The sequence below is a fragment of the Diabrotica undecimpunctata genome, chromosome 2, assembly GCF_040954645.1.
Source record: "Diabrotica undecimpunctata isolate CICGRU chromosome 2, icDiaUnde3, whole genome shotgun sequence".
In the NCBI taxonomy this organism is placed as follows: domain Eukaryota; kingdom Metazoa; phylum Arthropoda; class Insecta; order Coleoptera; family Chrysomelidae; genus Diabrotica; species Diabrotica undecimpunctata.
The window spans coordinates 89,099,674-89,113,262 of NC_092804.1; the positions used below are offsets into that span (position 1 = coordinate 89,099,674).

General features: G+C 30.2%; 2 protein-coding genes across 9 annotated transcripts in view; one reads left to right on the forward strand and one right to left on the reverse strand.

Moving 5' to 3' along the window:
* Positions 1 to 224: 224 nt before the first annotated feature.
* On the reverse strand, positions 225 to 4,031 carry LOC140434723 (uncharacterized). The gene is made up of 4 exons (XM_072523193.1): positions 3,766 to 4,031; positions 3,088 to 3,302; positions 2,598 to 2,708; positions 225 to 2,098 (listed from the first exon to the last, which is right to left on the reverse strand). Exons 1-4 carry the CDS (start codon positions 3,855 to 3,857, stop codon positions 1,164 to 1,166), a joined length of 1,353 nt encoding a protein of 450 aa, XP_072379294.1. The 5' UTR covers positions 3,858 to 4,031; the 3' UTR covers positions 225 to 1,163.
* A 750-nt stretch (positions 4,032 to 4,781) lies between these two features.
* Positions 4,782 to 13,589, forward strand: part of LOC140434724 (uncharacterized) — an 814,516-nt gene continuing 805,708 nt past the window's right edge. For 3 of the 8 annotated variants that reach the window (XR_011950077.1, XM_072523198.1, XM_072523199.1), the window contains exon 1: positions 4,784 to 6,221. Coding sequence is in view for 7 of the 8 variants with exons in the window: in XM_072523198.1 (XP_072379299.1) it covers positions 4,990 to 6,221 (1,232 nt within the window). In the remaining variant the exon portion in view is untranslated. Of the gene's footprint in view, positions 6,222 to 13,589 lie in introns of all 8 variants that reach the window. The other 5 variants (XM_072523197.1, XM_072523196.1, XM_072523194.1 and 2 more) reach the window with 4 other exon arrangements.

The following is a 13,589-nucleotide window of genomic DNA, read 5'->3' on the forward strand; positions in this document are numbered from 1 at the left end:
TACGGACTGGCACAAGTGGTTAGAACAGAGACGTGTTTATATTATTTCAAAGTTAGTAAACAAGTTAATTTGAATTAATTACAATCGACAATATATTGTTTTAATTTTAATCCTCAGCTGGTATCGTTATTTTATAAACACACAACTGGAATCGTGGGGTGCGTAAATAACCCCAAAATTAAAGTGACCAGCATTTATCTCTGCATTGAAAAAAAGAAGACATGTCTCATGTAATATTTATTATTAACTAAAAAATACAAAAGTTAAATATTATTATTAAAAATATTTTATTTATTTTATATAAAAATAAAACTTTTCTACCATAGCCAAATAAGAAACTGAAAAACTTCTACTAAAGTAAAAAACAACTCTTACAATTATTTCGGGAGGCAATTTTGTGTGTAAACTAACTTAAATAGACTTACTTTTAACTTCTACAACAATAATTTAACAAAAGTAAACTTACAAAAAATTTTAACAAGTAAAAATGATATCGGAAAAATTAAGAGGGAGTGATGAATACGTATATATCTTAATTTCTAAAACAATCTTGACAAAAGTTCCGGGTGACACTACGTTCCTTACAACTTGCTTTCTTACAGTCATCACATGATTTCACTTTTCTGTCTTTATGTTTCGGACATCTTGTTTGCTTAGCAGGTTGTCGATTTGGAAGTTCCTCAGTAGGGTTTCTTGAACTCTTGTCTTCACCTTTTCCAAGAATTTTTATGACTGTGGTTTTTAAGTCATTAGAGAGCTGTTTCATATCTTTTCTTCTTTTCAGATGTTCATTCAAAAGACTTTTACCGAGTAATATCGTGAAATGTTTTTGACACAAAGAACATTGACTATTTGCACGTTTATAAAGAACATATGCATTTTTTCTTGTTATATCTGAAATTACATAAAAGGCAGCCAGAGGCCATCTTTTTTATTATAAGTTTTTAAATTGCATTCACTACAGTTTCTAGTAGAATAGTTGTGAATTTAAAATTTTTTTAGTAGCAATGGTACTTATTTGTTTTTAAGGTACTTCGTACAGTTCTAGCAGTAATAACAGTTTCTGTTGAAATTAGGGCGTTGTTACAAGTAAAATTGATTTCAGTTAGACTACTTACGGCAGTTTCACGCTGTTCCTGTTCTTCATTAATTGCACGAGCTGGTTAATTTATCTCTATCACAATCCGTGCATTTTCTACAATTCTTTTTTCACAATCAGTTTTTTCAAATTTAAAAATAATGTTGTGAATTGCAGATTTTGATGGTACAGGGCCTTCGAATGAAAACGAAAACGTACCGATTATATCGTTGGCACTACTTCCAGAATAATATGTATATAGTAATAATGTATTTAACCAGACTTGGAACATGGAAAAATGATGCAGGTAATAACATAATGGTTGCTTCCAATTGTTCATTATACCCCTCACCATTAATACAGTAGCACTTACTGCAGGAACAATTGATTTTTCACCAGCTCCAAAATCTTCTATGCCAACAACTTCATCTGATCCTCGGTTGTATAATAAATTTGCCTTAATTGCCATTTCATCAAAGCATAAGACACACATTTTATTTTGTTCAGAAAAATTACTCACTTTAAGAGTAATCATCTGAATTATATTTTCATTAAGTCCAGGTTTTATCTTGATTTCCTCAGTGTACCTTCTTAATGTGCGAGGATTAGGAAGATAAAAAAGTTTCATTAATTTCGTTTTATATACCCTGGGTCCCGTAAAATACATCTTTAGACATTCTTGCTTAAAAGCATCTGAATAGCGGCGACCTCGTGGTTTCTTGTTTGTCTGGGCAATCTGTATTGTTATAAAATCGGCAAGTTCCTTTGAACACAATTTATAAATTAACTGCTGACAATCCTCTGCAGACAATGAGTTAAGAACATCTGATTTTTGCATCAGAACTTGATTCTCAAGTTCATTTATTTTTTGTGACAAACGATAATTTTCATTTCTCAATTCCTTTACTTTTGATCTTAGAACTTCCTTCCTTGGAGTATGGGAAGATAGAAGTAAAGGTGTTTGAGTGCTCAATGTTGGAGAAAATTCTGACAGTGGTGGAGTTGATTTGTCTACATTATCTGTAAACAGAAAAAAATGTATTATACATAAGTCAATACTCTTGTAATAATAGAAAAAAGTCCAATTTAGAAATGTTATAATGTATTGTATATTTCTTTTAGAAAAAGAGTGCTAATTCTATCACTTGTTATGAATGAATCCTCTGAATGTTTACTACTAGTATTAAAATTCACATAACTTTTAACAACTTTTATTTTTAACTGTTTTTAAAAAATAGGTTTATACATAGAGTGGATCAAACAGACTAAATAACCATGTATAACCTGTAGAGCATTCTTAACTTTGATATATAATAACATAAGGACCACTATTTAAAATTGAAACATAGGTTTCAATAGTTTAGAAAACTCTAAACAAATAAAAAGAAGAAAAGATTATATACACATGTTTTATAAATAAAATTGAAAAAATATTAAAAGTTGCACTATTTACATAATTCATTATCAGGATAGAAATCTCTTGATACCTTTGGAAGTAAATATCTAATTTAGTACTTACCATTGGATATAACAATATTCTGCAAAATATTAATTGCTGGTCCTGAAACTTGATCTTGTACAGACTCTTCCCCACCTTGCATTGAACACCCATTTCTAGAAACATTGATATCTGCAAGAAATAAAGTTAGCTGTTACTTTTTCCCTCACTTTGTTACCTCCTTTTAGTTTTAATAACGTTTTGCACTTTATGTCTTATAATGAAACATTAATATCTGATACTAAAAATAAATATCTTTTTGGGATAACCAACATATTTAAAACTTCACTGTCCAATGAATCACATATGATTCAAATAGCGTGGTTATATGCTAAATGGATTATATATAATCCATTCATGATTCAAATGTGGTTCAAGAGTAGGTCATGATATTTAATATTAAAATAACATTGAACTTGGAGACTCTTCGTAGCTATTACCATTTGGACAGTGAAGTTTTAAAAATAATAGATAAGTATTTACCAAAAAACACTAATAGAAAATGACTTACCTAAAACTGAATATGAATGATCACGGTGATTGTCTGAGGATCCCTGCATACATGAAAAAATGGTAGGAACTGCAGTAGGCTTAAGCCTGTTACGGAGATAATTTAAGAAACAATTGTCATCAAAATGTAGATGACAAAGTTGATAACTTTTATGAAAAGCTGGAAGCTTTACATATAAATCCTCCCGTCCAGCAGCTCGTGCCCAGGTTTCTGCCCTGAAACAAATATATTTTAAAAATTTGAAAATTGACTAGATAAAATGGATAAAAAATATTACTAGGCAAAAACTTAATCATTATATTGTTCTGAAGTTATATAATTTATTATTATTATTTATAATTATCATTATAATCCCATTTAAATAGTAATTAATCATTATAGATTACAAAATTCAGCAAATTTGAGTTTTATGAACTTTCATAACAAAATAGAAATATTATTTCTATATATAATAATATATGATATATATATATATATATATATATATATATATATATATATATATATATATATATATATATATATATATATATACAAAAGTAAGTACACAAATATTATTTTAATAGTTATAGAGGTACAGCAAAAAGTAGGGTTCTTCAAAAATGAACCAGTCTTAAATCATTTAAACTTGTAATTTACGTTTATTAGTTACGGATATTGACAAACAGAAATACATACCTTTGAGGATCCTTGGGAAACGTAAAAAACGTACCTCCCGTCTTCGAACGTGAATTTTTGCAAGTGTTCACAGCACAATGGTCTCCAGGCATAATGAAATTACAAATATCTCTTTTAAACCACAAAACTAATATAACTAATATATACCTACGTATATAATATACGAAGTTGAAATTTGATAATACAATTTAGTTCTAAAAAGAACTGTTTTTAGACTTAATTAAACGAAAAATAAAACGACACAGAAATAAACAAACAAATCACGACAGATGACTTGATGACTACACTAGTACACTACACGTCACCTTAATACCAGTCGGATGTCACTACGTCACTAGCGGTCGGTCTGTTTTCAATATGGCGATATGGCCTGCGCTAAATGATGCGCGTACTTTTTCCCGCCTGTCGAGTGTCCATACTATTCTTTCTTACTATGTAATGGACCGTGGAAGTGATGACGTAGATTTTATTGACATATGTCAGTTTCACTTTCCAAACAAACCTTGTTTAGTGTGGATAATTTGTATTTTTCGTTATTTTTTCATTTTTTTTACAGAATCTTTCCGCTTTTTGCAATATCTAAGTATTCTAATAGTTACTACAACAATTTTACAAGGTTGTGTAAACAATAAAGCATGTTGTTTTATAAAAATAGAATAAAATGCATGTATCAATAAAGTAAGGTTAGAATGTCTTTAATTTAAACTTTTAAACTATATTTCATAGAAATAGAACACTGAATTATGATGGTATTATCTTAAAAACACTATACTTAAAAGAAAAAGCAGCAGAGGAAGCAAAATGTTAACTTTATAGAAATTAAAAAGTCTTGAGATTGGACATTTCAACTTTTGTTTGGAAAGTAATTGACAGTTGTGACGTCACACTTCCACGGTCCATTCACGTGTTGCACGTGGTACCACCACAGTATAGACAACAACTTTATACCAAAGAATATAGACGCTTAGCTAGCTAAGCGTCTATATTCTTTGATAATAGTTTCACTTTAAATAAACGTAAAAACCGTACAAAAATAAGTTCAAAATATTTTTAAAATTAAATTTCTATGCACAGAACTACTCGACACAAACAACAATCTGTCAGATACTCACCAATATGGCGAACCGATCCCATCTATTTCACATTTCACCGTATGTCATCTATATTGTCATTTGGCGGTGATTTGGATTTGGTCATTATCTAGTGAAGTAAAATAATGTAAACATGGAAAGTGATCAGGATTCAGTGAGACGAAGGAAAAAAGTCTGCATAAAAAAGGTTTACAAAAACCCTTCCTATTATAAATTTAACTGCGAGTGTGGAAAAAATTTTAATTACAAAAAACATTATAATGATCATAGAAGAAAAGTTCATCAAGATCTTAATTGTTCTCGGAAGGATACTCCCGTCAAGCCTGAGAAAGGTTGTCCATCATGCGATTTTAAATCTAGATTTCGAGATCAAATGATGGATCACTTCCAAGCAAGTCATAACATTATATTAGAGAAGGAAAAGCTATCATTTACTACAAAAGAAGACTTTATGTTATGGAAATATAGGATAGAGCAACAAACCGCTTCAAAGTTTATTTGTGAATTTGGTTCTCAGGCATTTAGAAAACATATTATAACTAAATATACATGCCATAGGTCTGGTTATTATATTCCACATAAGAAAAAAGGTTTGAGGCATTTAAAAAAGCAAGGCAGTGTTAAAATAAATGGCTTCTGTCCAGCGAGTGTAACTTTACAGTTACAGAACAATGGTAGTTGTATTGTAAATTACATAAGTACCCATGTAGGACATGATAATAATCTAAAATATTTGTGGCTTACCTCCTCAGAAAGAGAAACCATAGCAAAGAAACTAGCTCTTAAAATTCCATTTGATGAAATTTTAGATAGTATTAGAGATCAAGGTAATCAAGTATCTGTACAGAGAATTCATCTTTTAACAAGAAAAGATTTGTATAACATACAAGCCTCTTTTAACCTCACTTCCAAAGCTGTTAAAAGGAAAAATGATTCCCAATGCATAGATGCATGGGTCAAGCAAGTACAAAATGATGGTGATTGTGTGGTTTACTACAAACCCCAAGGTGTTTATTTAGAAGAATCACCAGATTTAAGTGCTGAAGATTTAGTTTTAATTACCATGTTTGATGTACAGCTGGATTTACTTCAAAGGTATGGACATGACTGCATTTGCTTAAATGGCACACATGGTGCAAATTCCTTTGATTTTGAATTGGTTACTCTAATGATCCTGGATGAATTACATGAAGGGTTCCCTTGTGCATTTCTGATATCAAATAGAAAAGACATTAATGTATTAAGCATATTTTTTAATAAAATTAAGTTAAAAACAGGTATAATAAAACCCAAAATATTTATATCAGACTGGGATGATACTTATTTTAATGCCTGGAGTATCATCATGGGAGTTCCTGAGAAAAGGTTAGTTACATTCATTTATTTAAAAAATATAATCTAAAGTATTGTCTATGTATGCACCACCTATATAAATAATAATGTAAAGAGCATAATTTAATTTATATATAAGTATATATATATATATATATATATATATATATATATATATATATACAGGGTGGTCCTTAAGTAATTGTACAAACGAAAACCGTAAATTCTACTCTTTAAAATATTACGATTTAAGTCAAATTGCTTTAATAAAATGTTGATATTAAGAAAGATACAGGGTGTTAAAGTGCAAATTTAAAATTCTATTTTTTGCTATAACTTCCATGTTTGTAAAGATTTATGCATAAAAATTTACAGCTGGGTACTTTTAAATATGAGAAATTATAATTTGATGCACACTTTGATGTAGCTGATAGAGGGCGCCACATATGCCACATATGTGGCATAAATTTGCACTTAACTCTTTTGCTATTTGAGCTACCTGTATTTTTGATAAAAAATATTAAAGATACATTATTTTAACAAAAAAAAGGTATACTTCTTAATAACTTCAAAACTTAACAGTTTTCGTAATAATCGCATTTTACAAATCAGCTGCATAATTCTGATTTAAGGCAATTACTCCAATCAACGAAGGAAAAATAGACAAAAACATTAATAAATCTAAATTTTGGTATAAAATACCTTTAACTAAACTCAATAGTTAACGAAATATTAAATAAAATAAATATATCAGCAGGATAATTAATAATAGGATTTGACAAAAACAGAATAATAGGGATTTTACATCAAACATTTTACGTTTTATGTTAAATTAAAGTCATAATCAAAACATTTTGTTTACAAACCAAATTAAGAAATAGTTTAACTAAATAACATAACTTTTTGTCAACGTAAGTGTTCGATATCTCCACCATTTTCTTTAATTCATTTGTCAATATATTACATAAAAGATCGTCTCATGTTAAATAGCATCATTGGTTCTAAAGAAACTGCTGCAGTATTTATTTCTTCCCATAGTTGGTTGCGAATGTTTATGGAATTCTTATAGACACGTTGTTTTAATAAGCCCCATACACCAAAATCAAGCGGATTAAATTCTGGGCTAAGTGGTGGCTATAATGTATAATGGATGAATATATTCTTTTGGATACATATCCAAACCTTATGGTATGTTATGGAAGTACATCTTATTTGTGGCAGAGGTTAAACTGTGATGTATTTGATTCATTGGTTACTTACATAAACACAGAATAACCTATAGATATCATTACTTATTTACATGATTACGTTACAGCTTACGAGTAACTATAATTACATCTCGAACAAATGGTCTATTATGATTAACTAACGAACTAATATTATGCTGAACTAAATTACCTGTGTGTTTACTATATTTATAACAATATCGGTTATTAGGCCAACGATGATGTTTTTGTAAAAATGCTGAGTCTTTAAGGTTAGATTGGTAGCAAAAGTATTATGAAACAAGACACATGTGTTATTCAATACCTGGGCTTTAGTTTCGAATTGTCCTAATAAAAATGGTTAAATAATTTACGTAATGAATGATAAGTATTTTTGGGATTTTTTATAAATTAAATAATTATATATTATAATTATAAATAATTATATCAATATCTCACGACATTGCAAAGGAATATGACTGCCACGATAAATCCAACGTTCAGAACAGTTTAAGTATGTTCTCACTGCCTTCTCTCTATAATGTGGTGGTGTACCATCTTTCACAAACCACATATTTTGGGTTTTCAGCATTTTACAATAGGGAAAAAGTAATACAACTCCAGTAGGTATGGAAACTTAAGAAGCGATATAAAAGGGAAATTGTAAATATGATGACGGCCAACGTCTGAATACGGACACGCACCTAAAGAAGAAGATGAAGAATATTTTCATAAGACATTTAGCAGCCATAACAAAAATTTTGTAATGTTACATTATCATCTTTGAGTTATTGTAATAAGAATAAACTATGAATTATGCTTATCTACAGGAATTCAGTGCTTCACCGCACAAATATTACAACTAAGAATTATTATGCAGCTGACTTATAAAATGCGAATATCTCGAAAACGGTTAAATTTTGAGGTTATCAATAAGTATACCTTTTCCTTGTAAAAATAATGTATCTTTAATATTTTTTAACACAAATAGAGCTATCTTTAAGAGCAAAAAAGTTAAGCGCAAATCTATGCCACACATGTGGCATATGTGGCGCCCTCTATAAGTTACATTAAAGTTTTTATAAAATTATAATTTATCCTACTTTAAAGCATCCAATTATAAATTTTTGTCCAAAAATATTTACAAACGTAAAAGTTATAGCGAAAAATAGAATTTTAAATTTCCACTTTAACACCCTGTATCTTTCTTAATATCAACATTTTATTAAAGCAAGTTGGCTTAAATCGTAATATTTTAAAGTGTCGAATTTACGGTTTTCGTTTGTACAATTACTTAAGGACCACCCTGTATATATATATATATATATATATATATATATATATATATATATATATATATATATATATATATATATATATATATATATATATATATATATATATATATATATATATATATATATATATATATATATATATATATATATATATATATAGATCTAGCGGTTAATGTGAGCCCCGTACTAAAACGGTATTATACTAACTCCAGGAGAATATACACTGTGTATATTATTATCTGGGTACCGCTTTATGTAGAGTCCGACCAACACGTAGGATTAAATGGACTCCGTAATAGGTTAAAACACTTTTGGGATCCGTATATATTTTGTCGCGTACACAACTAAACTCCTCCGATGTTGTCAATAATTTGATTAGTCGTAGATTTTTAAATTTTACAGCAGGTACGTTTTGGAACTTGAAATTTATTTAAATATCAATCAATTTAGTCACCCCGAAATTTCACAAATACTTGGTTAATGTAGTTAAATATTTTATGGTGGTAATTTATATTACTTGCTTTAATTATTTTTAAACTTAAGTTAGTGTCTGTTATAAGCTTGGAAAAGGCAAGTGTCCATTTTTATTTATTAGTATTGTTTTTAATGCATTGACACTGAAAAATTTATTATATAAATGTACGTTCCGATGTTTTGATTGCTACGTTTTATGATGTGCAATATTTGTTTCATAAAGTAGTAAAATTTAAATTATAATAATTTATAAATCAATCCTAAAATTATAATTTTTTACTGTCTAATTTCGATTTTTAAATGTAGGGAATTCAATATCTTACTATAATACTTTAGATACACATATATTATACATGAATACACTTGTAACAGATACTAAAATAATAAGGAGGCATAACACCTAATTTCGCTTTTAACTATAAATGTATCGTATAACGTAACATAGCAATCAGTAGTGAGTCATTAGTCAAATAAAATATTTCGGTGACTTTATGGTAATTTGATTCTAGCCAACATATCTATTACAATTATTACATATAATATGTTCGGTTTTATTGTTTTAAAAAATACTTTGTCGCTTTTTAAATATGGGTCACTTATATTCTTCTTGCTTATTTATTTTTATTCATAATACTTATAACGTACGTAATAACGTACCCGTTGTTGCAAAAAGCACCAACGGGTACGAAAAATATCAGGTATCAGGGGTGGTATTTGTCAATCTAAATGCCGCCTACGACACATTAAATTAGAGGACATTTCTCCAAAAACTGTATGACAAAAAACATCGTTTTATCCGCGAATATCTACAGAACAGAAGATTTTTCGTATCATTTAATGGTAATATGGAGAGCGCAGACAAACGGTCTCGCTTGGGGTAGCGTAATGGCACCTACACTGTATTATATTTACACAAATAATCAACAGATACCAGTAGATACTAGGATTTTCATGTAGACGATACATTGTACAACCAAAAACTTTTGTTGCTGCAGTGGAAAAAATCTAATAGATGCCATTAATATAATAAAAATAAACTAAGGTAAATGACCAGTCATTTCCACTATAAGAAAGTTAAAGCTAAAAACCATATAAAGCCAAAAAACCAATAATTGCCACACAATTTTTCAAAATACCAATTATTGCCACCCAGTCATTGCCATACAGAAATAATTCTACATTTTACTGAAAAATCTTGTTTATTAATAAAAATTCCACAGGTTTTAGGCCTCAAATACATCCACTGGCAAAGTAAATTCATAACGGATCCGTTCACCAGTGGATAAAATAATAGGGGTTGGCAGTACGCCTAAAACACGATTTTCGTTAACAAAGGAGATGTCTTTTTCATCACAAATAAAAATGTTCTTTTCAGCACTAACAGATTTCATAGACATTATTTGTACATCATTATTGTCCATAAGGCCTTGGATAATACAAACATATCTGTATGTTATGGATTTTCTTTTACCACCTAGGAATTTTACAAGTACATAGTTTCCCACACTAAGTTCTCCGTGAGTTAATGGGCAAAATTCTTTGTTCGGGTCATCACAAAAGTCTATGTCATCACAGCTGCTACCACTCTCGACCCACTCTTCACTCAAATATGGTAATATTGTTTTGGATGGTACATTTAATTTGGTTTGGTAGTGTTTCTATTGTCCATTCTTTCCATATGTTAAAAAGGGATTTATCCTCAATAGAACCATTCCAATCCTGATTTTCATTTAAAGTTACCTTGAACCTATTTTTAAAGTTTCTTCACCCAGCTTTCCTTCAAAATACTTAAGTGCTTGTACAGATTGTTTACATGCACTAGTATCAGACTCAGATGTGTCAGAAATTATGGAACTGGCACTAACATTTTTTACACTAATTTTTTCAAAGTGAACATTTTCAACATTAAATGGGCATAACCCTGAAGATTTAAATCCGTTCTGAATAATTTCTTCATTTATCTGATTTAGTGACTTTTCAAAAACATAGCCAAAATGATATTTCTGAAGTTTATTGCCATCATTGTCCATTCTCCACTTTTGAACTTCATTTTTATATGCCAATTTTAAGGGCCTTAACACTGATATATCCATAGGTTGTAGCAGATGGGTTGAGTTGGGATACAAAGCTATCAGTTCTATTCCATTTTCTTTGCAAAAGTTGGACACATGCAAAGTAAGATGAGAAACATGCCCATTAACAAAAAATAAAATAGGTTTTTTAATATTTTCTCTAATGAGCCACGGATTAAATATATTGGTGATGTATTCATAAATCACAAAACATGACGTCACAAACAAAGAGGTTCTGAGAAGGATGAACAAAGAAATGGAAATTTTAAATTCAATAAAAACAAAAAAATTGGAATATCTCGGACATATTACACGTGGAGAGAAATACACCTTGCTCCAACTGATCATGCAGGGAAAGATCCAAGGAAAGAGAAGCATAGGGAGGCGTAGAATGTCATGGCTGCGCAACCTGAGAGAGTGGTACGGATGTACATCAAATGAACTTTTCAGAGCAGCCGTCTCAAAAGTTCGAATAGCTATGATGATTGCCGACCTCCGCCGCGGAGATGGCACTTGAAGAAGAAGAAGAATTCATAAAATGTACTAGAACACATCCATCCATTATCTGAAGTTCCCAGAGCCCAATCTTTTGGAATACTTTGTGATATAGCTGATGGAATTCTTTCATATGCCAACACAATCATTGGAGGGACGATTTTTCCTGCAGCATTAGCTGCTACCAATACTGTTATATTTTCCTTCTCATCTCCAGCAGAGCGATAAATATTTTTATCACCTTTCTTAGCCAAAACCTTTCCCTCTTTAGGTGATAAATAAAATGCACTCTCATCGGCGTTAAAAACACGATTGGGTTCTTTTGTTATATCAAACAAATCTGTTGACTTTAAGTATTCCTCAATTTGACTGAACCACTGTCTCAAATTGTATTCACTTACATTTTCCCGACTGGGAGTTAAATTCTGTGACACACTAAATTTGAGATATTTCTGGATGTCTTCTCAAAAACAAGCGAAACCATTTGTCACTGGGACGGCTATGAGTAAATGATTTCTCTCTTTCTGTAGAATTCATTATTTTCTGAACTATCCAAAAGCTGAACTTTTGAAACAGGAAAATGTTTTTCTGATAAATGTAAAATCCATTTTACTAAGACCGATTCCTCTTCTTTGGTTAAAATTGTAGAAAGGCCCATAGAACAAACTAATGGTGACTTTTCATCCCTCTTATACCTCAAAGTACTACGAGGAACTCCATGAATTTTTGCTGCCGTGGCCGCTGGGATTCCCTTTTTCACGTCCTCTAGGGCTTTGGCCAATTGCTCGTTCGAATAATTCCTTTTACAAAACAAAATACTTGTAATACCAAATATTAATGTAACCAATGGTTGCCACTTTAGAACCAGTCATTGCCACCACTGGCAATAATTGGTAAAGGTAAAGTTTTTGCAATAAAAGAAATAGTGGCAACACCGTAATTTTAAATAGTAAATTTACACATTATAATGAATTAAAAATAACCCAAACCAATAATGACCACTTGTGGCAATGACTGGTATTCATAAAATATTTTGCAACCAGTCATTGCCAGGTACATTTCTTTAGAAATATGTACCCTTAACTGAATTTAAACAGCAAACAAATGTAGTTTAGAGTATTTAACAGGAGCACATGTGTAAATAAGTTTATAAAACAATCATTTACAAAAGTGAATAAGAAAAAGAAAAATGTACTTACCTTAATTTTTTCATAAGAAATCACAAAAAATAGGAAGGAATTTTACACAATACTACTCTGGGGTATACAACAAAAATGGCTAAAGCTTGGGTATTGTACAACAGTACACAGTTGCCAAACTTGATAAGATATTAGTACTTGCAAAAAATGTAATTTGATTTCAAGTCATTTTCTTATTTTCTTAGAATTTAAGGGCCAGTGGCAATAATTGGTAGAGTGGCAAGGACTGGTTGTTAACCTTACGATTTAATTTTAAGCCAAACCCCGAAAATCTTAGGAGCGCTCCTTCAATTTTCCCAACACAGGCGCTTTCACAAAACTGAACATCCAATAGTGTGATGAAATCCTTGAACTCTGAATTTCCTATAAATACTTTGTAGATAGTTTATATCGCACGTTGTCAATCACAGAATCTTGTTTAAAACTAAAAGGCAAACTAAGGACCAGAAATAGTATGCTCCGCAAGGGGCGTACATCCTTTCAGCCTTAAAACGTAAATGCTTGCACTTTTCTTTTTGCTTAATTATCTTTTTCCTTTTATTCCGATATACTCTGTACGAGTACTAGAAACCTATTCGTTAAGGATTTTTGCTTAGTTGAGGAGATATGTTGTGGAATGCAATTTTTAGATTTCCCATGTCTCTAATAACATCTTTAT